Below are 26252 nucleotides of genomic sequence, written 5' to 3' on the forward strand. Positions count from 1 at the left end.
GCTGATCTGTTTGCTGTCATCTCCCCACTCCACACATCTCTCTGGGAGCAAGGTCTTGGACCTTTTTCTCACTCAGAACAGCGATGGGCACACAGGGGCCCCTCACTCTCCTGGTGATTGAATAACTGAAGCAGGTATAGAAAGTACAATTGGGTCCCCACAGTGATGGAGTCTGCCTTGACCCTGTGCCAGACCCAGGTCACCATCTCCAAGTTTGCCCAGGAGAAGATGCGGCTGAAGCAGATGAAGGAGATGGAGTTGTTCTGGATGGAGAAGGACCCAGAGAAGGAGAGGGAGCTGGCTTCCCAGAGCCTGGGCTCCCGGAGAACCTCAATGAAGGAAGGTATTAGGAGTTGGGATGGATCCCTCAGGCTGGGGAGACCTCTTGGTCAACACCTTGGCTAAAAGGGAGGCTCCCCACACCTCCCTGCCTCTCTGTCCTTAGACGGGACAGGGAGCCATGTCTGATCTCTCATAGCCCAGTGATGGGCCCGTTTCCAAAGGGAGACACTGGGGCTAGCAGGGCAGACAGGACTGGCTCCGTGCTACGACTTTTTCTGCCTCCACAGGCCTCCTTCCCCTCCGGGGCAGCAGGACCCTGTCTGTGCCCACCGGGCTGAGCAGCCCATGCAGAAACAACATGGGCGTCATCCTGAGGAAACGGGCCAACCGGGCCTCCCTGCCCAGCATCCCTGTCAGCAAACAGGAGCCCAGCTTTGCCCGCCATGCTTCAGGTGGGTGGGGCACATGCCCCTCTTGCTGTGCTGTCTCAGGATGCTTTGGGGGATAAAGGTGACCCTTGCTTCTGCCACTGCCCATGTTAGAGTAGGAGGCAGACTGGGTGGCCACCTTGCCAGAGAGAGGAACAGTAAAGTGTCTGTGGGCCAGGCTGGGCTCTCAGGGCATTGTAATGGGAATTGTGGACGGCGTGACAGGTGTGCCCAGCCTGCATGGCGTGTCCTAGAGGACTCACCTGTGCACCAGGACCACGGTGCTGGGAAACAGCCTCCATGGAGGTAGCTGGAAACACTGGGAAATGGAAAAGAGGGTTCCAGGAAGACCTTGCATGTTGCCTCATAATGTCAGGGCTGGACAGGGCTGGTTACAGACTGGGATCCAAGGACCTTAAGGTCCTATGGGACACTCAGGAAGTTGCCAAGGGACAAAGGGGAGGCTCTATCCCCATTCTACTAGAAGAATGTCTATTTGGCCTCACCTTTTTGCATACAGGACATCCATGTGATGTTTCATTTGAATAGATTTTGCAACTAAAGAACATCTGAAAACAACCAACCTGGTTCAGAGTTTCTTTAAGTATAGGATGTGATAGGACATTGATGGTAGATAGAGCATCATCTTCATACTAGAAATAATAGTGTCGTACCTCCCTTTTCCATTTTCTTTCTATCCTTTTGATTCCACCAAGCTGAAAGTCTAATCTGTGTGTCCGCTGCCACAGTGGGAGGAACGCTGGAGCAGAGTGGCCCTGTCTCACCATCCACAATTCCCGTTGCAGGCCCAGAGACACTTTACTGTTCCTCTCTTGGCCAGTTGACCACCCAGACTGCCCCCTACTCACATGGGCAATGGCAGAAGCTTCATGAAAGGATGGAGAATTGGGGGGGAGGAGGAGGAGGAGAAGCTGTAGCACAGGCTCCTGGTGGGGACAAGGTTAGAGCACCACCAAAGTGAGTAGGGGGGTCACTCCTTGACGGACTCGCTGGCCTTGCCTCAGCCACAGAGGAGGCAGGATGGGGGCGGATCGCCAGCTAGGTGGGCTTGGTCACTTGGCACCAAGCAGCGTGACACAGGCCAGTTTGTTTATTAATCAGGTTGGCAATGGTAGGGAACAGTCAGCGAAAGGTAGGGAGTTAGGCGGTCTTCGTGGGTCTCCCGGGAGTGTAGCTCAGGCCCTGGCTTCTCAGCCCTCACAGGTCCCTTCTCCCCGCACAACCCTGGCTCCCGTTAAGGTGGGCTTGGTGCTGTGCTGTGGGCCAGGCCTCGAGTCCTCCTGGTGAATTCTGCCTGCTCCTTTCCTCCTCTGTGAGTGCAGCTCACTCCTTACCTGCGGTGCTTACTTTGGGGTCTCCTGAGTGGGAGGAAGAGGAGGAGGAGACAGATCTTCGGGCTTTCAAGGAGTCGAGGCCTTTCTCAAACCCAGAGTTGGGGCTGGTGGATGCCCTCCAGTGCTTGGACAGCAGTGACTGGTGAGGAAACACTCCCTTTGTGCACTGTGGCAGAGGGAGGGCTTCAGAGTAGCTCCTGCTCCCGGCTGCCTGCCTCCCCTGCTGCCCTAGTGGCCTGGTCCTGAGGAGGGTTCCAGTGAGTGTGTGTGTGTGTGTTTGAGTGAGTCTGGCCTCCTGCATCTGCCCTGGGCCCTCCAACAGCCCGTGCACAGCTCTACGAAGCACCAGAGCCAGCATGGCAAGTGTAACCTGACTCCACAATGCTTCTGTGGGGCCCGAGATAGGCCCTCGCCCTCCATTTCTCTAAATCAAGGTCATTCTGCCCCAGTGTTCCTCCCACTGCGGCAGTGGACACACAAAATCTTGGTTGTGAGCAGAGTGATGTCTTGGGGTCCAGAACATTTGCGGGAAGACCTCCCTGTCCTGTGTCCTCATGTTCAAGTGCCTTCTCTTGATGGTGCCGGCTTTGTTGGGGCATAGACCAGGGTCCTGGGTGTGGGCTTCCATCCTGGGTGAGAGTGAGTCATGGGCCCCATAAAATGGCTTTTACTGGACTGTTAGGGTTTCAGCCTGGATGTTACACCAGGACACCCTGCCACTGAGGCCATCGAATCCCTCCTTGCTGTGGTGGGGGTAGCGGTGGTGGAGTAGGGGCCCTGGTCTGCAGAGAGAGGGGCTCCTCCCTCCCCACCTGCCTGTGACAGGGCCTGGACTTGCTTCTCAGGCAGATGAAGGAGAAAGGCCTGTTGAGTGTCCAGCGCCTGGCAGCTTGTCACGCAGAGGTCCTCGCTGGGAGGCTGCACGATGTGTCCTTGGCTGTGACTGGAGAGGTGAGGCATCCTGTGTCTGTGCCCTCTGCCCGATCCCCAGCCAGCCCCTCTTCCCTGGTGCTGCTGCTCAGTGTGGGTCACAACAGCAGCCATGGAGGGGCCCATGGTGCCCAGAACATGGGCGTCCCTATTTCTCAGTCCCCAGCCCCTGAGGTGGGAGCTAGCCACCCATTTCTCAGATTGGAAAACTGAGGCCTGGGGTTTCCTTCTTTCTCATCTCTGGGTATTGAAACAATCGGAATCCTGTGTGCCCATTTGTCACAGTCCTGCATTGTACTCAGAATGCCTGGGGAGGGATGGAGTGTTCTAGGCCAGATCTCCAACTTCTGGGCAGTTGTAACCTCCCAAACCCTTTCTCCCATGGGGCTGGGGCTTGGCCTAGGCTGCACCTTATCACAAGTGGAGGCTGTGCCCCCTGCCCTCAGGAATAGACTTTTCCAGTGAGGGGGCCTTGTGAAGATCAAATTAAACATTATTTGTAAAAGTGCTTTCAAGACTAAGTGTTGTACAAATTTGAGATGATAATGATGGAATTGATCATTATGATAATAACAACAGTAACAGTGTTTTTTAAAAATGGGACTGTTTTGCCCAGAACTGCTGCAGGGTGTCCATTTCTAGCCTGGCGAGGCCCAGGCCCAGGCAAGGGTGGAGGCCTTGGGAGGCGGTACAGTGCTCCATTCTCCGTATGTGCCGGAGCCCTTGGCAGCACCCAGCAGGCCTGCAGGGTCCTTCTCTCATCTCTCTCCGAGGTCACCAACCTCCGCTCCAAGGTATCCCGCTTGGCCATCAGCACCCTGGGAGACCTCTTCCGGGCCTTGAAGAAGAATATGGACCAGGAGGCTGAGGAGATCACCCGCTGCCTGCTCCAGAAGATGGGGAACACCAGCGAGTTCATCCAGAGAGCAGCCAACCAGTCCCTGGGGGCCATGGTGGAGCACGTGACCCCGGCCCGCTCCCTGGTGGCCCTCACCTCAGTGGGCATCTAGTACGCGGAGGCCTCCTTTGAGGGGAGGGGGTGGCCTGGGAACGAGGGGCAAAGGGAGAGACCCTGGGATGGGGGAGGAGCAGGTGCCTCACATGTTTACCTGGGGGAGGACGACCCCTGTTCCCCAGTGGTCTTCTCCCCCACCTCTCCTGGGCCAGGCTGGGGACGAGGGGCCTCAGGGCAGCCCCGGGCCCCAGCTGGGAGGGAGAGGTGCTATTGTTCTGCTCAAGACCGGGGAGCCCGTAGTGGCCATGGTAATGTCCCTGGAGACTGAGCGCCAGAGGCAGCCTTCGGCTTGGGCCTGATGAGCCCCGGCCCCTCTCCCAGGGGAGCGCTGTTCCTGATGAAATCTGGGCCGGGAGGAGAGCAAGGCACAAAATCTTTCCAGCTGGTGCCGCTTGGCCTTCTGAGGAGGAGGAGGAGGGGGCAGGCTGCTCTTGGAGTCTTTCTGCAGCCTGATTTGCTTTCTCTTTATGTAAAAACCAGAACCAAGAACCAACAGCAAAACCAGAAGCGTTTCCCAAGCCCTTTCTCCCACAGTGTGACTCCCACAGTGCGACATGACTCTCAACCCCAATAAGCCAGTCACAATACTGACCCTTCCGCAGGGTGGTCTATCAGGCAGAACCCAGGGCGAGTTGTCGCAGCCAAGAGGCCTTTGCCTACAGACTGGAGCCATGAGGCCGGGGTTCAAATCCTGGCTTGTTACTGAACTTCCCCATGCCTCTGTTTTCTCATCTGTAAAATGGGGGTAATAATAAAGTTGTGAGGGGTAAAGGAATTGATTCATGAAAGAGCACTTAGAGCAGGCCTGCCTCTACCTAATAATTTGCTGAGTGCTCACTGTGGCTATTATTAACTTGGGGGAAATTGTGCTTTTTTCTGGATTCCTCCCTATGCCTCCTCCTCCTCACCTTCAGGATGATGACAGTAGTAGCTTCAGGGGTTGAGGAGACACTGCTTCGAAGGCACTTAGTAAGAAGGTGCTTACTACGGTGCCTGGCAGAGGGGGTGCACTCACAACAAACTAAGGCAATGGATTGTTGTCAGCAGGAATGGGGTCAGTTGTCCTCAGGGGAGCCTGGAACAGGGCTGTGTAATTGAATTCCCGGGATCTTGCTAAATGCAGATTCTGATTCAGATGCTAATGGTGCTAGTCCCTGGACCATACTAAGTAGGGAGAGCCCAGGAGTCTCCCTTGTGTTCCACTGGGATGTATCCCAGTGGGGAGAAGGGGCCAGTGTCACCTAATGGACTGTGGACACATAACCTTGCTTGAATAAGGTGAAAAAGAGAAAGGGGACATCCTGAGGGGGTCCTCCCGTGAGATTTCAAGTTCCCCGTGAAATCACCCATTAATCACCTGTCCCTCTCTCCTGTCTCAATTCAGCTCAACGTGCAGTAAAACTCCCAGGAAATGTTGAAGTGTTGGCAGGTGCTGGCACCAGCAGGGCCCTGGGGTGTTGACTGGGAGGGAGATTTGGTGCCCGCTCCTTGGGAGCTTCCAGCCTGACTGGAGAGCCACAGGGACGCACCAGTCCTTCCCAGGGGACAAGGACAGCGCTGCCTCCAGGGAGTACTGGTTCTGCCTGGGGGGCTCAGAAGGCAGAGGTAGGATATTCTAGGTGGAGAGAAGTTGGGGAAGGGCATTTAGGCAAAAGCAGAACACGCGCTCAGGAAGGCATGGGGATGGTGGGCACATGGTGCGTCTAGGGGACATCACACGGCTTCACGTGCTCCTGCTACCCTGTCATTATCCTTGGTTCCAGTGTCAGGAAGGGTCTGCTCTGTCCTTGAAGATTCCCCTTAGCCCACACCGGACAAAATTTTGAGCCCACTGTGACATGAAACAGGGATGCACAGATGTAGGTCCATGTGTGCTGGTCTGGGGACCCCCACATCCCATTCCTTGGCTGAGCCCTTGCTCATGATTGCGTTTCCTTTCAGCCACCGAAATCCCTTGGTCCGGAAATGCACTGCCGAGCACCTCTCTGTCGTCCTGGAGCAGATAGGCGCCGAGAAGATTCTCTCAGGCACTAGAGACAGCACAGACGTGCTGGTGCACAACCTGGTGAGGCTGGCCCAGGACTCCAACCCGGACACCAGGTAATGCAGGGCCATGGGCCTGGGGATGGCTGACCTGGCCAGCCCAGGGCAAGTAAGGCAACCAGCCAGCCCTGAGGGCACTGGCCCATGGAGCTCAGCTTCCCTGAGGCCACAGGGAGGGACAGTCAGATGGACAAAGCTGTGACCTTTCCTTACAGCTGTCGTCCCATCTCTCCACGCAGTTACAGCCAGGCCCGCTCAGGGGATGCTCCCTGCTCCTTGCCTCCCCTTCCTCGCCTTCCACTCCCTCTCTGGCCATTGCCATCTTATTCTAGTTCCTGTCCCACCCCAGCTCCATTTTCAATAAAACTATTCATTCATTTTTTCAAGAGAGATTTGATGAGCAGTGTTTTCATTACTACGGATACAGCAGTGAATAAGAAAAATCAGGCCCCTGCTGTCTTGGAGCTTACCTCCTAGCTGGGTAGTAAACAAGTAATAATGATGAGAGTTTTAGACCCAGGTAAGGGATAAAAACAAGAGGTAATGGAGAATGGGGTCAAGGCTACTTTAGATTCAGAGTCAGAGGAGACCTTTCTAAGGAGTGACATTTGGGTTGAGAATGGATGGGCTGGTAGGAGCCAGCTCTTTGAGGGTTTGGGGTGCAAGAGTCCCAGCAAAGAAAGGTGGAACCAAGACCCCTGGATGGAATCAGCTTGGGGTTTAGCAAAGAGGAAGGCTAGGCTGCTTGGGACACAGTGAGCGAGGGGAGGGGTGGGCCACGAGACGGAGAGGACAAGGCCAGGCCAGGGAGGGCCTCACAGGCCACGGTCAGGAGTTGGGATTTTGGTTTGTGGGTGACTGGAAGCCACTGGAGGGTTTTTTAGTAGGAGTGTGATGGTATTAGATGGTTTCAAGCATGAGAGTGATAGGACCTGATTAACCATGTTCAGAAGCTGGAGTTGGGGTCCAGTTACTCACATTTCTTGGTTCATGCCATGTTATCGTCTGGAGATGCCACTACGGTGGGTACAGCTCCAGAGGGCACGTCCACACTGCGTCCTGTGTTGTGTCCCACGTGGTAAATTCACGTGGCTGCCCGAGGGTGCACCCTGGAGGGAGGCACTGCCTGCAGCTCCTCCCACCCTCCCCACTGCACTCCCACAGTGCTGCACCTCACATCCTCCAAAGTACCCCCAGCAGCCCAGGAGGATGAATTCAGGAATAAGCCCAGAGTGGGAGTGAGGCCAAGGGCCGCGTCACTTAGGCAGCCGGGGCATTGGTGGGAGCCCTCGCCCCTCTGCCCCCTCCTGCAGTGCTTGGGGTGCCTATGTCCCCCTGACCTTGCAATTTCTGAACTTCAGATTTTCATCAATCTGATGGGTAAAAACGTTCACTCCTTGCTGTTTCAGAGTCCTTTTTCGCTTCCCTGACTAGTAATGAGTTTCAGTACTTCTTCATGTTTGCTAGCCTTTTGATTAAAAAAAAAAAAATCTCTGACCACTCACTGGAGGATTGATGGTGGGGGAGGGGCCAGGATGGAGGAGGGATGCCAGGCAGATGGCTACCCCTCAGTCCGGGTGAGCCTTGCCGGAGGCTGGCAGCGGGGGGGGGGGGGGTAGTTTGAAGGCAAAGCCCATAGCAGGTGGGTGGTGAGGATTTCAAAGAGGAATCAAAGATACTGCTTAGGTTTTTAAACTGGAACAACTGAGTGAATGACAGTGCCATTTACTGAAATGAGGCATATTGTGAGGGAAGTAGAAGGTTGTGATTGGTTTGTTCTTAATGGTTGAGGGAGATGGGTGTCAAGATCTAATCTCTCTCCAGATCTAAGCTCCTCTCCATTCTGACCTTTCTCTCTCATTGGATGACACTGACTGCCCTTCATTTCCCTTCCTGGAACCCTGTGCTTCCGGTTTCCATGGCAGCACACCCCGTGGTTCTCTTTGTCCCTCTGTGCATTTCTCCCCCACCTGCTCCCTGGATGCCCGTGGCTGCAGGAGTGTCTTCAGTCCTTGTTCCCCTCTTGCAGGTTTCTCTGAAAGGTGTCATCACTTCCTGTGGCCCCAGTCACATCAAACTCTGATGCTTCCCAATGTCTTCCTCCCAGCCAATCCTTCTATAAGTCCAATCTCTTGGATGCCTCCATAGGACCCACCACCCAGATGTCCCATTGTCATCTTAGTGCAAACTGTCCCTAAGTGAACTCATTGCCTTCTCCAGAAGCCTGCATCTCTGACTGTGTTCCCTCACTGTGATTTACTGAGTCATCCAAGATGCAAAATGGGGAATTTCATACTTCACTGATTCTAAGACACACATTTTTTGACCCACATTTTAGTATCTTAGAATCCTAGGCGTCTCACAGTTGCTGTTGGCCAGGCAGCAGTTATGACTTGGGTTTTTACTATCTACACAATTGCAAGCTTGATCATTGTTGCTCATAGGATAAACCTTTGAATTACCGTTTGCTTTGTAGGAATTACACTATGAGCCCTTCTCTGCTGGTTAGCCTTTTATATTTATTTTAAGAAGTCACTGTGGAGAATTGTTGAGTTTCATCATGGTATGAAATGTCTTAGAAATATTACACTATTATTTGGCATTGAAATGAAGAGTTAATGTGTGAGAAAAGGCATGGAAATGGAGTGATGGGACATAAATTAGATGTTAATGCAAACATTCGTCATTGAAGGAATGACCAAAATGCCACAGTTTCTTACAAAGCAACTGTCAAGCACTTTACTTGACCTAAGGAAGGAAGGACAGGGCCGTGTCACTGAAGGCAGTGGAAATCGCCAGTGTCTTTTTCTGGTTTTCCTTAGTGGAAAATAAATTAATGGTGCATTTTACAATCAATGAAGGTTGAGTGAAATCTGATAATTCTAGATGCTTTGAGCTCCGCCTCCAATCAGCTTCCAAGTCCGGCAGTTTCGTCTTCCCTAGCAGCTCTTGAATCTGATCATGCCTACTGACCCCATCCCTACTGCTTTACGTCAGGCCTTCAACATCTCTTGCTGGGCTATCACACAGCCTCCTGACAGGTCTCCCGGCCCCCGGCCTTGTCCCCGGGATCCGTCCTCCACGCTGCTGTCTGAGACATTCTGACTAAAGTGCAAGTCTGATCGCTCCTCTGCTGCCCACTGCCTGCAGCTGAAAGCCCACCTCCTTCATGCCTCCCGAAGTGGGGTCCTGCCTTCTTCTCCAGCCTGCTCTCCTCCTGGGAACAGGCCCTGCCTGTTCTTCCCCCGCCACACACCTGCAGACCTGTCAGACCGTCTTATGGTCCCTGGAATGACTATCCTCCTTCAGTCCTTAATCCCATCTCACTTGTGAACTCCTACTCATCTTTTGAGTCCTAACCCAAAGTCACCTCTCCAATGAAGGCCTCCTTGATTCCCTCTCCTGACCACCAATGTTTATCGGGTAGAGTTGACCACTTTCTCCAATACTGCCCCACTGCACCCTTCCTCAGACTTCTACATGTTTCATGCTAGAAGAAAATTAAGTACACTTTGGTATAGCCATCAAACAGAATATTATTGAGCCATTAAAAGGGATGCCATGGGAATATGATTAACGATCAAGTGAAAAAAGTTGGTAAAAGTTGTATATACATTCTGATGTCATCTAAAATGTAAATGCTTGGGAAAAAAGACTGTAAGAAAATATGTAAAAATTTAATAGAGGTTTGCTTTTGGTGATGGGTTTATGGCTGATGTTTATTCTTTTATAAATCTAGTTTTTAACTAGGTGGGATTACTGTCACAATTAGAAAAAGTATTGAAAATTCTCCCACTGTAATTAGAAAAATCATATAAAGCTATGAAGCAACTTTACACTGCATTTCTGTGGCTGTTTTTTCATCCTGCTTTTCTCCTATGGCAGGGTTTATGGCCGGAAGATGGTGAATATCTTGATGTCAAACACAAAGTTTGATGCGTTTCTGAAGCAGTCCCTCCCATCCCACGACTTGCGGAAGGTCATGACGGCTATTAAACAGCGGGTGAGCCAGCTGTGAGGTGCGAGCTGGTCTGGGGTGGGGATCAGAGCAGAGCCTGGCAGCCAGTCAGGGAAGCGGGGAGTGCACTCCAGAGGCTTTAGCTTCCTCCATGACTCTGACAGGTGGAATCTCCTTCCCCTGTGCCTGGTTCTGCCTCCCACTGCCCGTGTCTCCTGCGCCTCCCTGGGCCACTGTGCCTCCATCTTTTAAATGGGGATCTTGACCCCTGGCTTAACTGCCAGTGCTCCGGAAGGCTCCGCTGTGTCCTCTGAAGCTCTCCCAGGTGGAAGGGGTTATCTCTCCTGCTACGGTCTAGACTGGAGGGTCTGCAGTCCACCAGAGGGCCACCCCTTCTGGCTCATGTTCTGTGTGTATTTTTCAAGGGAATAGAAGATGGTGGTGAGCTTCCATCTGCCAAAGGTCGCAAGGTGTCGAGGAGCCTGGTGGTGTGTGAGAGCGGGCTGCCCAGCGAGGCCGGGTACAGTAGCCCTTGTCTCTCCGGGCTCCACATCCGCAGCTGCTGACGGCGGCGCTCTGCTTGGCCCAGGCCGAGGTGGCTCTGGGAGGGGGTGTGCATCTGGGCTGCGACTGAGACCTAGCTGGGGCAGCAGGACTCCTGGGTGAATTTACAGGATGGGTTTCCCTGCCCAAGTCTCGGGGAGCACAAATCCCAGGCTCAGGAGCATCGGCCAGTAGAAGTGGGTTCCTGCTGTCTCGACTGTGTAGGTGCAGTTCCAGTGGGACGGGTTATTGGTCAGGTGAGCTCAGCGTTTCTCTGTTAACTCACTCAGCAGACCCGTTCACCATCGGAGTGGCCAGCCTATGGCTAATTTAGAGGCAGAGGTGGAACCAAAGCACATGAGAAGGACTGGGCCAAGGGGCTAAAGTGCGGGTGCTAGGAGCCGGAAACCCAGCAGGAATCTGACAGTCACTCCTGTGCCTAAAACTTAACCCCCTTCTGCAATGCCCCAGGAGGACCACATCTGGACTCCTTAGCGGGACCCCCAGGGAAGCCCCTGCCCACCTCTTCCACCCTGCTCTCTCCCATGCACGCTCTCCCAGCCAGACCGCAGCAGCTCCTGTTCCCCGCCCCTCGCTGTCTCTCTCCTTCCTGTGCCTTTGCTCATGCTGTGCCTTCTGCACCTAGAACATGCCTATTTGTTCTACAAGATTTCACTCACCTGTCACCTTCTCCCAGAAGCCTCTCTGACATTCTGTCCCCCTCTCCTCTGGGTGGACAGGTTACCCCATTCTCCAGTCCTCTGTCTCCCTCAGTGGGCACCTCAGGGTGAAGACTGCGTCTCTCGTCTCATTGTTCTGTGTGTCCAGCACAGCTCTTAGCGCTCAGTAGGCAAAGAGCGTGGACTGCAGGGATGAATGACAGAATGAATGATGTGCTCCTGTGGGTGCGACCCAGGTGTAGGGCTCAGGCTCAGAGACCCAGGCTCTGGACTGGGGGTCGGGGATAATGCTCTGGGTGAAGCTGCCGGCCAGGGGAGAACGATGGGCATGCGATCCCAATGGAAGAGAACAGGGCTCCTTAACCTTTCCCTAGTTACCGGGGCAGTGTGAGCAGGGCCTAGGCAACCAGGCGTCAGGATAGAGGATCCTGGAAAGATCTTCCCCTCTCTTGGATTAAATGAGTACCAGTCTTCCTCTCATGGACTTCTAACCCCTCACTTCAAGCTCCCCCAGCCCCATTCTTAACATAGCTTCTGAAAAAAAAAAAAAAGGCAGGAAGAGAGAGCCCTGCCCCTGACAGGGGGTTGGTGCTCTTGGCTCTAGGTATTGTTGCCCCCTGAGGAAAAGTCATTTCCAGAGTTCCCAAAGCCTTGTCCCCTAGCAGCAGGTGGGGGTAGACTAAGCAGCAGGTGAATCTCTTGTTTCATCCCCACCTGTCTTTGAGGGGAGGGGATGTGCATGGGACAGGAGGTGTATTCATCCCCAGGGGCCGCCCAGGTCAGACCTCCTTCCATATAGGCTCAGCTCCAATGGCCCACGGCTGACAGGGCTGCGCTCCTCCATGCGGGGGGGCTTGGAGATGGTGGGGCAGCTGCGGGACCTGACGCGGCTGCTGGAGGCCAAGGACTACCAGTCTCGGATGGAAGGCGTGGGGCAGCTCCTTGAGCACTGTAAGGCCAAGCCTGAGCTCATCACCACCAACCTGGTCCAGGTGAGTGCTGCCCCAGCCCTGCCCCATCTCCTCCCTTCAATTTGGAAAACCCAGAACAGGGTTAGGCACTGTGCCAGATTCCTCAGGGTAAGGGGAGCCTGAAAAGCCCTTTCTATCTAGTTGCCAGGGTAATACCGTAAGACCAACTGGAACTGGCCTAGAGGTCAAGGTTACAGCCTCCTGCTGGGTGCCTTGGGACCACGCAGAGATGTTCTGGGCATCTTTCATCCTTCCAGCAGATTTACAGGGAGGAGGGCAGAGGTAGAGTGTGCTGTGGCTGCGGGCTGCTCCTGATCTAGCCATGCACTTGAGGTTTTGAGGGTAGGGCGTGTTGTTGGCCAGGCAACTGGGCCAGGATGGCTGGGTGGGTGGGTCTGGAGTAGACACAAGCCTTTCACAGGCTGGAAATGAGAGCAGATGTCTGCTCCTTCTGGGAGTCAGGCTGCTGGACAGTCAAGCCACATAGCAGGGTTAAGACACAGGCTTGAAGTTTCTTACTAGCTGTGTGAACTGGGCTCATTCAGCCTCAGTTTTTGTTTTGTTTGGTTTTTAATTGTAAACTGAGGATGAAAACTCATGCTTCATGGGTTAAGATCACTCCTCGAGCGAGTGCAGAGTACCTAACAAGGTGCCCTAGATGCTTTGCACTGAGCGAGTACTCAGCATACAATGGTTTCCCGCTCCCGTCCCCCTCCCCTTTGAGTGGTGCTCTCTTGGTCACTGGGGATGTTCTGGCATGGGTTGGATGACTAGTCAGGGATGCAGGAGGAATCTCTGCCGAGGGCTATTGTTTGGGCTGTGGAACTCCTGCCCAGCCTGGGTTCCCACTGGCCCTTGGTTTCTGTTCCCTCAATAGGTCTTCGCTGCTTTCACCCCAAGGCTTCAGGATTCTAACAAGAAAGTAAACCAGTTGGCGCTAGAGTGCCTTGCCAAGATGGTCCCCCTGCTGAGAGACAGCTTACACCCCATGCTGCTCTCCATCATCATCGCTGTTGCAGACAACCTCAACTCCAAGAACTCGGGGGTTTATGCCGCCGCTGTGATGGTGCTGGATGCAATGATTGAGAGTCTGGGTGAGCCTCCCACAGCCCCCACTTGGCTTTGGTAGGCAGCTGGTACCCTCCCCAGTTCTGGGAATCAGCAGAGCAGAGAACAGCACTGGTTTAGCTCTCAGGCCAAACATTTCCCCAGGGGCTGCCTAAGGCAGGGGCTCTTGGTTGGCAGGCTATTCCATGTCATGTTCCCCTGGGGGTCTTAGACTGCTAGAAGTGGAGGAGCTGTGGAGATGTTCTGGTCTTGCCTCCTTATGATACACGTGATAGAAATGACCACCTTGGGTCACATAACACCACAGCGAGTGAGCCAATAGGGCATTGATGGGAAAACAGGTCAGGACTACCAAGAAGGCGTCAGGAAGAGTTGTCACATTTTTTTAGCTGTGAGATGGTAGCAGGGGATGTGGCTTGTGTGGGGACCAGGCAGGATGCTGATGAGACAGTTGGGCAAGCCTGTTGGAGAGGACAGAGTTGACAGGTGGGTAGACCCAGGTGATTGTCTGATATGGGATCCCATTGGCTTTCTGAGCTTGGAATGAATGAAGGTTGTCTTTGAGGAAGACTGGTGCCAGGGTTTGAGATGGGAGGGATTTGGGGTGATGAGTGGACAGTGAGGATGGAGGGGTTGGGGGAGGAATGAAAAGAGCAAAAAGGAGGGAGCTATGGCAGAGACATCCGGAAAGGCAAGAGCTTCTCTGTTCCTTATGTGCTTTGCAGTATCACATCTTGATTCTTGAACAGTAGGTGGCAATTTTGGTGCATTCTGTTCTCCACTCCTTTCATAGATGATTAGAAGGTGATATTTGGTGTATCTTGTACACAGACTGAAGTGCATGTTCGAAAACTCAGGTGTGTGAGAACATAGTCTATGATAGACTTACGTCCAGACCAGTAGATTCATAAGTTTTCACAAACTAGTCTTGCCTTGATGTGAGGAAGCCTGTGACCTGAGAACGGCTGTTTACGTTGTTGCTGTGTGTCCTGATGAGCACAGAGCAACCCACAGAGCATCCCAATGCTGAGGCTGGAAGCACTGCCTGGCACACCCACCCCTCCTCCCCATCCCGCACCCTGGCCTGAGCCCAGCTCCCCAGGGCTGGGACAGCAGCTGTGTCCTTGGCTGGAGTCTCCCGGAGAAGTTTCAGTTACAAATCAAAGGCCTGGTCAGGCCCTTCTCCGCCTCCCAAGATCATAAATATTGTCAATTTCCTCTCTTCATCTCAGAGAGAATTTATGAATTGCTGAGTTTGTTGCTGTAGAACAAACAAAATAAATCCAGCTCTAAATTATAGCTTGTTCTCAGCGCCGCTCTGGGTAAGTGAGATTGCTGTTGCCAATAACTAAGGCTCTTGGTAAATCACTGTGGGCCCTGGATTTATTGGGAAAACCTGCACCAAGCCAAACAGGCTTTAGCTGTTTGAAGAGGCTGAGCACCCTTGTCTGGGGAGAAGAGCTTTTAACTCTTCCCCCTCCGGGGAAGAGCCAGCCTCCTCGAGCAGGCTGAGGCTCTGGAGCTTTGGGCTGCAGAAGCTGGTGTCTCATGCGCTCACAAGACTCAGGTCCCCTCTACTTGGGGCCCTGCTGTGCCCACCAGGGCTGGACCCCAGAAAGGGGGCCTGGGGATTGCCTGCTTTTGTGATCTGACCACACCTTGTGGCAGGTTGCAGGGTCCAGGGAGTTGCCTATAGTCCTCCTTTCCTCCTGGGACAGGGTCTCCTTGGGGATGGCTGATGATGCTCCCTCTGGTCCATCAGCCGGAGGGTCTTGTGTAAGAGAATGGAGGCATGAGGGGCACCATCCTCCTCTCTAACCCTTAGGTCAGTGCTAGCCTCGAATGGGCATGGGGTTGGACTCAAAGGGATGGATGGAGCCCACTAATCTATTGGCACAAGGCTCCCATGGGGCCCGAAGCGTGAAGCCCAGGGTCTTGTCTCCAGGTCATTTGGAGCAGGTGTGGCTGTGGGCTTTGCTGTGAGCTGTACCCTCTTAGCCCAACCAGCAACACTGGTTTTGGAAGTATTCTTAACTGCGAAGTAATAAGCTGACTTCCATACCCACAAAGGTCAGAGCTGGAGGGATTTAGGCTACCAGCAAGAATTTATCACTGCCAGGGAGTACCAGGAGTGGAACCAAGGTCTCCCAGGGAATGGTCCTCTACTGCCTGGCATGGTCTAAGCCCCTCTGCAGAGGGAAAAAAAAAATGGATGCAAGTAATGAAACTTCCCACTGTCCCAGGGGATTGGGAGGTGGAAGCAGAGACTGGTGCAGGTGTGACAGAAGGGAAGGGGCATACATCTTCCTCCCTGATCACCCAGGCTGAGCCCGGTGGCTCTAGTTGACCCTTAGCACCCCAGGGCCTCTCCTGGAACTGGCGTGGAGCCCTCTGTGCAGAGGGAAACTTTCTCCCAAGCCGGCTTCTCACACCTTATGAGACACTCTGGGCTCCAGGCTGCAGAGGGGCTGTGAAGTGCTGTGAAATACTTAAGTACGGACATTCACAGCCTGTTACTGCTTGTTTCCTGCTCAATGGGGGCCAAGGGATCAAGGACACAGACAGGGAAGGCTGTCTTCTGGCACAAAGTCCAGATCACACAGCCAGACTTGGAGATTGGTCTTTCTTAGGTGACCTCCCAAGACCCCTCTCGATTCTGGAATTCGGTGATCAAGTTACCTCATCTGCCACCATGTCTCTTCTAGTTCCTTGGTTTCCCCTGGGGTGAGCGGGGTGGTGGCAAGTAGGCTGACACAGCAGAGTTTCTGCCCATGTCCCCTTTGGGGGACAGTCAAAAAGAAGATGTGGGGGAGCCCTGCTTCCTGACCACTACCCTTTATCATTGCCAGCTTTAGGGCCCCTTCAGGGCTGAGCCTGGAGTGGCATCCTTTCTATTCAGCACCAAGACCTTCTGATTTCAGGGGGGTTATTCTGGGGATCAAGGCAGTTCCACAGCAGATGGGCTGGTTCTGCTTGGGGCTCTGTTACTGGGTTAGTTACAGAAGGAACTTCACTAATTAAAACATCAGGCTGCTAACAGCTCACCCCGTCTTGCTCAGACTGAGCACCAAAAGGACCTCTCTTAATTTAGTGCGGCCCCCGGCCAGCACTGGTGAGAACAGATAAGCTCAAAAATGGGCAGCTTCAGATCTGCTTTTGCTCTTTTGCTCTGACTTTAAATTCATTACCTTGTGTAAATCATGTGACCAACATTATATTGTTAGTGAAACTTAAAAATTCACCTGTGGTGCCTCACTAATATACTGACAACTTAAAAATATGTCTCTTCTATTTCCATAATGTAAATACAATTTTGACTTTGTGCCTTTCATTTAACACCACCCAGTTTCCCATGCTGTTACACAGTCTTTCTAGTTAACTTACAAATATAAAGTTTATTTTCCACCACTGTAGAAGTCATTCTTACTAATTACTGAGAAAATGAAAAATACGAAGCATTTGAAAGAAAGAAAACTTCACTTACAGTCCCAACTCCTAAAAGAAACATTATTAATATTTGGCATTTTTAATTTTTTTTTTCATGGAGGTACTGGGGTTAGAACCCAGCACCTCATGCATGCTAAGCATGCCTCTACCACGGAGCTATATCCTCCCCACCCACCCCTCCGGGCATTTTTCATTTCAAGTATTTTTTTCTGGGTATATTTGCGTTTGGCATCATGATTACATTACACATTTAAATTTGCATCCTGCTTTAAAAAAAACCGGGGCATGAGCATTTACATATAATTACACACTTGAGTCAGTTTGAACAGTTCCATCACGTGCTTGTGTTTTTCTGTCTCAGTGGATCATTCCCAGTTTTTCTGCAATGAAGAGACCTAGTTTTGGTGGCCATGGAGAATTCGGCCATGTGACATAGAACTTAACTGAGCCTTGTGCTTGTTGTCGGGAGGCTAGTTTGACTCCAGTGTCTGCTGCCACTGACGGTGGTACCATGTTTTTTTATGCTTTATTAAAAGCTCTTCTCTTGCTTCCCAGTAGCCTGAGGATGGCATGGCCTGGTGGCCTCAGGGCTTGGCTGAATGGGACAGGTGTGAGGCCCATTTGGCCTCAGCCCCAGTGTAGAGAGAGGAGGCTAGGCCCAGGGAGGCCACGGTGTCTGGGCTGCCAGCCTGTGGCTATTTTCTCCACATTGAAGGGCTTTGCTTCCCCTGTTGTGTGGGCAGCACCAAGGCCAGCGTGGCATCCTTGTGGTGCAGAAGAGGAGCCTATGAAAACCCTGGGCTAGGCTCATGGGTTTTTAAGTTTTCAGAAGTTAGATTCCCACATCCTTAGTTGGACCCTCCTCCATGAAGGTTGCTGGGCTGTTGGAGTATTTTAGGGTAATAATAGTAATAGTAGCAACAATAGCTGATACTTCCATAGTAATTATCTGCTCAAGACACTGTCCTAAGCATTATGTGAATCATTTAATCATCACAGCAGCTCTATGAGTTACTAGTATTATCCCCATTTTATAGTTGGGTAAACTGAGGTGTCGAGAGGGTACATGACTTATTCAATGTCATACACTAAAATGTGGAAGAGCCAGTATTCAAATCTGGGTGGTCTAGATCCAGAATCCAACCCCTTAGCCTCTGTCCTTTACTGCTTCTCATTAAACCTGGGTGTGACCCAAAAGGTGAGCCATCACTATAAAAGGGGTCAGAGGCAGAGAGGCAGCTGCTTGGGATGGTGTCTGGGGTTTATAGACCAGTTTGGGCCAACTTAGTGTCTCTGCTTTAACACTGCCTTGTTCTCCATAAGCATTTAGTGGGCAACTGTTGTGTGCCAGGCATCACGGGAGCATGGTCTGGCATGGATAGATGTCTGCTGGATGTGCATTTTCAATTATTTGCCAAGTTCTCCACTTCTCTTGAGCTCTGGGAGGCCACGTCTGTGGCCAGGAGTGGGAGGTCCAGCTGCGCCCAGAGAATGTCCTGGACTGAGTGTTGATGGGGGAGAGCAAGGAGGGAGAAGTCCTTGTTCTCAGGGTGAGCTCGTGGCTATTGAGATGGGTGAGGCCAACAGAGGCATCTGGAAGCAAGAATGCAGGTGATGTTGTTATAAAACTCTCTTCTTACCCATTTACAGCTTCACCAGGACAGCCTGAGACCACTTCTTGCTAATTGCAATATTCTAGAGCCTGGCATCTCTTTCATCTCCCAGAACAAATTATTTTAGAGACTCTGGCCTTGTGGGTGGAGCTTTTGCAAGCCGCAGAGATGTCCATGATGTCTACGTGTCCATGCATTTTCTCCTCCGTATGTCTTACAGGTCTCAGGGGTAGAGCAAGGGAAGTAGGAATTAGCTCTTAGCTAGAATTGCACATCTCTGGGGCTGCTGGTGCTCTGTGCCAAGGTAGGGAGGGAACTCAGAAAAGGTGGACCCTGCCTGGAAAGACTTCCTCAGGCAGGTCTCCAATCTCTGTCCTCTGCAAAGGGAAGTCTGGCCTTGAGATGGTCCCCTCCTGGGACCCCAGGACACACTTGCTTGGGCTTGCTGGGTGATGCCCCTCACATCCCAGACAGGTGCAGGCAGGTACCACAGCCACATCCCTGAGGAATGCATTTTGCTGCTTGCCTCATCTCCCATGGAATTCTGCTGCGCCTGCTGTGGTTGTAAAACGTGGGGAGCTCAGTGAGCTGGGTGCCTCCTTGGGTCACGGCAGAGGCGATCTGGGGGCAAAAGGAGACTGGTCCTACCTTGTGTACTTTCTAGGTTAGCACACCTTTCTCAGGTGAAGGGCCACTGTCCTCACCTTGTGTGTCTTTTGTGAGAAAGGCAGGACTTCCAGTTTACTAGTTTGGGAAACCAGGAGACATCAGCTAGAATGGGCAGAAAGAAGCAGCTTCTAAATTCAGTAGCCGTGGGATCCCGCTGGAGTTGGTTTCAGAAATACAACTAAAGAATGCCAGGGTACCTCTCTATCTTTGGAACACCCCCCACCCCTTTTGTTGGGATTTCACCATTAGTGGTTCATCTTTAATAAATTTTCCTTCAAGATCCAAGCTGGGAAGTGCTTGGGCCTCAGGCCTCACCCATGGGTGTGGCTGGATGGCAGGAGAGCTGGGCTCCTGGGGCCATGTGGCTGGAGTGCTGGGTGTGGGGGTGCTGGGGGAGGTCATACATGTCCCCTACCCACAATCAGGCCTTCCCTGCTGTGACCCTACCAGAGCCAGCTGGATGCTTCTGCTCCTGCTAGGGTGACCGACCAACCTGGTTTGCCAAGGATGTGAGGCTTTTCGTGCTAAAATGGGGAAGATCCTGGGCAGACTGAGATATGCTGGTCACTCTTGCTCCAGAACCCCCAGGCTCTTGGTTCCCTGAGCATGGAGCCTCTCACTCTGTGTTGGAGTTCACGTTCAAGTGTCTGTCTCCTTGTCAAAGAAGTCTCTTGAGGGGGTGGTAGAGGAGGAGGAGGACCAGGTCTTTTTTAGCTTTTAGCTCTATGCCTGTTACACAGAGGATATCAGTAAATCTTCAATGTGAAAGTAACCCACCATCTGGCTGTGGGTACATCCTATTGATTAGATCATAGCAGTTTTGAGGAAGCACAGATGGTTCAGATAATATGAACCAGACCTGTGGGAGCAGAGCAGGCCTGTTTGGGACCCCATGTAACTATCCCAGGCCACTCACTGTTCCCCAAACACCCCATGTACATTCACTTTTTTTAAGTGGCTCCATTGTGACCTAGAAAAGTTAATTCAGCCGCCAAAGGGCCTCTTCCCTGAGCAGGTGCCATGGGGACCTTGAACAGCTGGTGCCTTTGCTTGGGCTGCAGCACCTTGGCCACTGACACCCTCCATCTCTTCCAGACAAACTTGGCCTCCTGCAAGCGTTTGCTGGGCGGGTGCGTTTCCTGAGAGGCCGCGCGGTGCTTGATGTCACAGAACGCCTGTCTGGTGAGCACCCCAGCCTTCCAGCTGATCTCTGTTCTCTCCTGGCTGACAGTTGAACTACCCACTTAGACCAAAAAATCATCAAATAATCCCCATAGGCCACTTTAAAAATTTGATAATCTTCTTCTAAAAAGTAATTCCCACAGTGCCAGAGGATAATCTTTGTTTTTGGTCAAAATGAGGCAGGTCTGTACGTAACCAAAATAGTCTTAAAGGAATTATTGCGCATTTCTTCCTCTTTGCAAAGGGGGCTTCCACCAGCCCAGAGGGTTCCTCTGCATAGATCAGAAAAAGCCATGCCTCCTGGTAGACACCACCTTGTGGGTGCATGGCCAGGTCAGGGGCAGCACTGTTGCTCTGATCTTGGGCAGGTTACTGAACTTGCCAAAACGCCTCCTCCCCCATCTTAGGAGGGTCCCATCTAGGAAGGAGGCAAAAGGACTCAATTTGTTCTCTAGACTTTCAAGGGCCCCCCTAGAATGCAGATGGAACATGTCACCCCAAGCAGTGTCCAGGATGGTGTCCCGGGTCCCTGGAGTGGCCCACAAGGCCCATGACTGCCTGGCCTTCCAGTCTCTGCCCTCTTACCCACCACAAGGATATACACTGGATCATTTACTTCTCATAACAACCCCACAAGGGAGGGCATGGGTTCCATGGTTATCCCTTTTGTAGAAATAAGGAACACGGAGCTCAGAAAGGTTAAGTGCCCAGGGTCCCTTGGTGAATAATCCAGGATTTGTCCCCAGGAGCCGGGCTGCAGATCCAAGCCCTCAACCTCTGTACTGTGCTCTGTGCCTGGGTGGCCCTGCCTTTGCCTCCTTGGTGCCAGCGGCTGATTTCCCATCCTCTCCCCTTTGCCTGCCCACGTGCAAAGCCCTTCTCACGCTTCTTCTCCGCCTGAGTGGTGCCTGCTTGGTCTGGCATCGCCTCCTCTGTCTCCCTTCTCCCCAGCTTTCCTGCCTGAGTTTCATCTGGCCCAGCCAGGGCCTCACAGCATTAGGCCCTCGAGGGGTGCTCAGGCATGTTGCCTGCCTGACAGCATCATTCCAGCTCCTCTGTGGCCCCATCTTCTCCTCTTGGCCTTGCCTCTGTGGCCTGGTTCAGTCCTCTCAGTGTCCCTGGAGTGGCCCCTTACCTCCAGTCCAAGTGCCAGGCCTTCTCCAAGCAGGTGAGGCGAGTCGGGCTGGGCTGGGGACGATAATGCGGCCACAGTGCTGGGCTGTGGGTGCCCTGGGATGAGAATAGAGCCATGTAACTGAAACCACCCTGGGTACCAGACAAGAAACTCTTTTCTGTTGCTCAAAATCAGCATTCTCTGGTTGAAACCCTTACCTGTCCTTGTATGGGTAATTTATGGGCCCCAGAGGCAGGTGAGTATCCATTTACTGTAAATATTTCCCATCTATTTCCAAGAGATCTCAAGCACAAGAGTTCCTACATAGTTCTTCTGTTAACCCCTTGTCAGCCAGGAACAGGGAAGAAAATTTCAATTGACTCAAGGTGTGGACTAATAATAGCACAGCTTAACAGGAGTAAATGTTTTGCTAATTTCTTTAGCTGCCTTTTAAGCTCAAATTTAATAGGGTTTTCCTCCCGATGCCAACACTGCCAGCTAGAGAGCCAGCCCTCTCTCCTCAGGCAGCTGAATGTGGGCTGATGGTGAAAGTAAGCGCCCATCCTGGGGTCCAGGTGTAAACGCCTCGCTGCGGGAGGGAGAGCCTGGAAGGTGCGGCAGGCTAGGTCACACCTGTTGTTGGGTCCAGGGAGTCCTGCCTGGGTCTGGCGCTTGGGATAGTTCTCACCTCCGTCTGCAGGAGAGATTCAGCAGAGATTTAGGAAGCCTTTGAGTTGTAGTTGTTCGGTATAGGTGGATAATCAGGATTATTGGGGGTTTTTTGGTTCCTTATGGCTGCCCACCTCCCATCACCCTTGGGGCTGACTCGGTGGCTTTCGGGTTAACTGTGCCTGTTTCCAGCACAGGTAATGTAACTGTCGCATCTTGACCCCACTTTATGGAGACATGGCTGGGTTGGCTCATTGAGAGCGGTCCTGCCTTCCCAGGAATGAGGATGGCCTTTACTTTGGAGGTCTCTGTGACCCTGGGAGTCCCTGAGGAGGCCCACAGTGTGGGGGGTAGAAACCCTGAGGGTCTGGCCTGAAGGTCGAGGGACACAGTGCATGGGAAGAGGCACTGCGGGAACTCAGGCTGAGCTGCGGGGGAGTTGTCCTCCTCTCTGGTCCCCTGCTGTCCCAGCCTGGCTCTGAAGTCAGAGGGGCCCCATGGGGCTCCTGCTGCAAAATATCCTGGGGGGTTGGATTAAGTTAAGCTGATGAAGGAAGAACAAATAGGGGGTTTCACTAAAAATAAAACTCCAGGCCAGCCTCTGAAATGTGGAACTCCAAGAAGTTTGGGGCGTGACAGGCGGGAAGAGCATGGGCTTTGGAGTCAAGGTAGGCTTGGCTTCTGTCCTCCACCCTTGTTAGCCATGGCGTCTTGGCCAAACTACCTGACCCCTGAGTGTTGGTTTCCTCCTCTGTGAAATGGATGAGTGTCCTGTCTCTCGGGTGAGAATGAAATGGAGTCACGTTGCAAGACTCTGAGCCCTGGACTCGAGCTTGGGCAGTGTTAGTTTCCTGGGCATATGTCTGCCCAGGGAACCTGCCAGTTTCTTTGCCTCATAAACAAATCAAGTGCTTCTCTCAGCATCTTATCCTTTGGCAAGATGACAGGCAGAGTGCGCTGATTGTCAAGCAAGCATTATTAGCATGAACGTAGTGCAACCAAGGCTGAGGGCCTGAGCGGCCCCTCCGAAGCGGCTTGGTGTAGCTGTTGATGAGGCCTTGACACTGGGGGCAACTCGGCATCTACTGTGTGAGTGGAGGGCTTGCCAGCAGGTTTAGCCTGCGTCTGGATTTTCTGGGATTTAGAGAAGGCGGGGGGCCTGGGGTAAACAGATCTGCGGGGTCATCACTGGAATGAAGGGTCTGTGCAGAGCTTGATAGTTTACAAAGCACGTTCATGCCTCCTGCGTTACTGCTGGGCTTATCGTGAGGTTTGGCGTCAAGACACTGGGGAGGCCATGCTGCTCTCACCTCCCACTGGCTGTTCTGAGAGCATCCTGACTTCTCTCCCTAGTGCAAGTTTTCGCTGTTGAACGCTCGAGGTGGTGATGCGGATAAGTGCACCATCACTCATGTCTTCTCGTTCATTTACCACCTAATGTCTAACTACCTCAAGAGTTGGTTCAGAATTATTATCCTTATTTACACATTAGGGAACAGGCTCAGAAAGGTTGGGTGACTTTCTCAAGCTCACACAGCTAGTAAGTAGCAGAGGCCGGATTGCGATCCAGGTATGTCTGCCTCTTTCCTCTCCCCTGGGCTGCAGGGACCAGTAATGACTGTCATAGGCCCTGAGCACTTTTGCCTTTGCATACCCCTTCCTCCGTAAAAAAAACAAACAAACAAAAAAAACTGTTAAAAATTGTATTTTATGACTGGTTGGTAGAAACATGAATATAAACCAGGCTGGATATCTTCATATTTTCTTCTGATTTTTAAAGAATTAAAAAACTTTCTGTGGGCCCCTAAACATGCAGTGAGCCCTAGGTAATGTGTGTCTAGTGGATGTCAGCCCTGCTGGGTTGCCTGCCTTTGGGGGGGACAGAGCTGATGTCCCAAGAGAAGGCAGTGGGAGAGGGAGGGGGTGCCTGACTCAAGTAACTCTCCCTCTTTCCATCCTAACAGTGTTGGTGGCCTCAGTGTACCCCCGAAAGCCGCAGGCGGTGGAGCGGCATGTCCTCCCGGTCCTCTGGTACTTCCTTAACAACATGACTGGGAACGGCGTCCTGCTGGGGCACGGCGGGAACGTGCGTGTGGTGGTGTGCCGGCTGTCCAGGAGCCTTCAGGAACAGATGGGCTCCCAGCTGCAGGACCTGGCCGCCGGCCAGCCAAAGCAAGTCCTCAAAATGCTCCAAGAACTCTTAGACGCAGAATCCCCGTGAGGCAGCCCCAAGGTCACTGACAGTGGAAAGGCACCAGACAGCAGGACAACTGGCAGCTCACACCCCTTTCAGCTGGATTAAAGATGGATCTGAAATGGGCAATCATTATTTTTATCTTATTTTATTTTTATGATGGAACAATCTCCTGGTCTACTTTCCCTTAGTGTTCCAAATGTACATAGTATATTTTGAAGTAGAAATAAAAGAATTACTTATTTTTTTAAGGTTTTATCATCTTGTACTTTTGTAGCCTCAGAGAATTTTCCAATAGCTAGGTTTGTGACAAAGAGAACAAGATGTGATATGGAAGTAACCTAGGAAGAAGATGCAATGTATATCACACACACACAGTGGAATACTACTCAGCCATAAAAAAGATGAAATCCTGTGACAACATGGATGAAACTCGAGGGTATCATGCTAAGTGAAATAAATCAGATGGCGAAAGACAAAGACAGTAAGTTTTCACTCATGTGAAATATAAAATATAATCAAAAGCAAAAACCAACCAAACAAAAATGAACAAATCAAATAAAAGCAAACAGATACAGAGAACAGAGTAGTGGTTACCAGAGGGGAAGGGTGGGGGGGAGGGCGAAATAAATAAAAGGCTTCAGCTGTATAGATGAAGAGAAACTAAACCTCACTGTAATGTACGCAAAAGTCAAAATATAATATTGTACACATAAAAAATTAAAAAAAGAAAGAAATCCATGACAATAGCCAAACAAGCTGCAGATGCTGAGAGGAAGAATTCAGGAGAAAAAGTGTAGCATATACTCTCACATGTTGCAGACTATTTAGGGGCATAGCTCCTCTCTGTTAGCAGCTGGACAAGCCCCCCTGAACCCAGAGATCCTGAGTCGGTCATTCAAATCCAGCCCATTTGTCATAAGCCTGATTTAGGGTGAATGTAGCCAACATCTCTGGGGCATCCTGCTTCTGCCTTACAAAACCTTCAGTGCAGCGGCTGTTGGTCCTGTGGGAACCTTCTAACGAGACCTATTCAGTGTATCAAAAGGCGAGAAGAGTTTGACACTGGCATTACGAAAAGCCCTCTCTGGAAGCTGGCTTTCTGGCTAGTTCTGAAGAGGACTAGACCAGGTTTCACACTTGAAAGACCGGAAATGAAAGGACTGGGTGGAGCATGAAGCGCCAGACTATGTGCGGATGTCATGTGGGAGCTCTGAAATGGCACAGGTTACTCCAGCTGGGCCGGACTGCGAAACTGAAGAGAGCTGTGTTGGATGTGGGCTGGGTCAGAACACAGGGAAGCTGAGAGAGGTGGGGCTGGCGATGGAGGAGCAGCCAGAGAGGTCCTGGCAGTGAGAAGGTCATGTCCTGCCTGGGGCTTTAGATACAGTATGAGTGGCTCTGCCTTGCTCTGGGCCAGTGCAGGTTGACCATGGTGTGACCAGGAAGAATTCGAGCTCAGATCATGACCTCAAACACACAGGTAAGGTGAAGGCTCCAGGGGCGGCATGCCAGTCCCAGCCTGGGAGCAAGGCCCACAGCAGCACGCTGGGGCAGACTTAGAGGGTGAGGCCCTGAGGCTCAGCTTCATGCCAGCAAGTTTCCTGGCAGGCCCACCAGTGGCCCCCTCTCCACTGTCACCCACCCCAGGTACCACATCAGGTCCACTTCACTGTTCTGAGCCTCTCCTGGGGAGTATGGCCCAGAGCAGGCTGGGAAGCTTCAGGTCAACTCCTTTATTTCCAAAGTCCTGGCTGCGGAAGACAGTTTTCCATCCTGCCGTGTTGCCACTGGCTGTAACTAGGCTGCCCCTCCACCCCTACCAATGCCCTGGGGTGAGGTTGGGCATGGCACAGTCATCCTGGGACTTGGGCTTTTAATAGGAGGCTTAAGTGTGTCTGGGTAATTCCCAGCCTGAGCTGCTTCTCAGCTCTTTGTGACCCCAGCAGGGGCTTCCCCAGCGCCACCACCATGCTATTTGGAGATTCTGACCGAATCAGGTTAAAGGTCTGCTTTAGACAAGGAACCATTCAAAGATGCCTAAAAGGCTGATTTTAAACATGTGTGAACTTTTACACAATTTAGTTAATT

At 52.1% G+C, this 26252-nt stretch overlaps 2 protein-coding genes across 9 annotated transcripts in view; both read left to right on the forward strand.

Moving 5' to 3' along the window:
* TOGARAM2 (TOG array regulator of axonemal microtubules 2) overlaps positions 1 to 24412 on the forward strand; it is a 68835-nt gene extending 44423 nt beyond the window's left edge. For 7 of the 8 annotated variants that reach the window (XM_045511771.2, XM_074341841.1, XM_074341842.1 and 4 more), the window contains 12 exons: positions 193 to 343; positions 570 to 734; positions 2054 to 2207; positions 2911 to 3016; positions 3769 to 4004; positions 5952 to 6110; positions 9939 to 10056; positions 10437 to 10531; positions 12034 to 12226; positions 13083 to 13299; positions 20098 to 20184; positions 23932 to 24412. In XM_045511771.2, the coding sequence (XP_045367727.2) occupies positions 193 to 343; positions 570 to 734; positions 2054 to 2207; positions 2911 to 3016; positions 3769 to 4004; positions 5952 to 6110; positions 9939 to 10056; positions 10437 to 10531; positions 12034 to 12226; positions 13083 to 13299; positions 20098 to 20184; positions 23932 to 24188 (1938 nt within the window). In that variant the 3' untranslated portion in view covers positions 24189 to 24412. The remainder of the gene's footprint in view (positions 1 to 192; positions 344 to 569; positions 735 to 2053; positions 2208 to 2910; positions 3017 to 3768; positions 4005 to 5951; positions 6111 to 9938; positions 10057 to 10436; positions 10532 to 12033; positions 12227 to 13082; positions 13300 to 20097; positions 20185 to 23931) is intronic. The other variant, XM_074341843.1, reaches the window with a different exon arrangement.
* A 1089-nt stretch (positions 24413 to 25501) lies between these two features.
* Positions 25502 to 26252, forward strand: part of CLIP4 (CAP-Gly domain containing linker protein family member 4) — a 100308-nt gene continuing 99557 nt past the window's right edge. Inside the window, exon 1 of the mRNA XM_010948446.3 lies at positions 25502 to 25644. The gene's annotated coding sequence lies outside the window, so the exon portion shown is untranslated. The remainder of the gene's footprint in view (positions 25645 to 26252) is intronic.

The sequence above is a fragment of the Camelus bactrianus genome, chromosome 15 (genome assembly GCF_048773025.1).
Source record: "Camelus bactrianus isolate YW-2024 breed Bactrian camel chromosome 15, ASM4877302v1, whole genome shotgun sequence".
Taxonomy (NCBI): Eukaryota; Metazoa; Chordata; class Mammalia; order Artiodactyla; family Camelidae; genus Camelus; species Camelus bactrianus.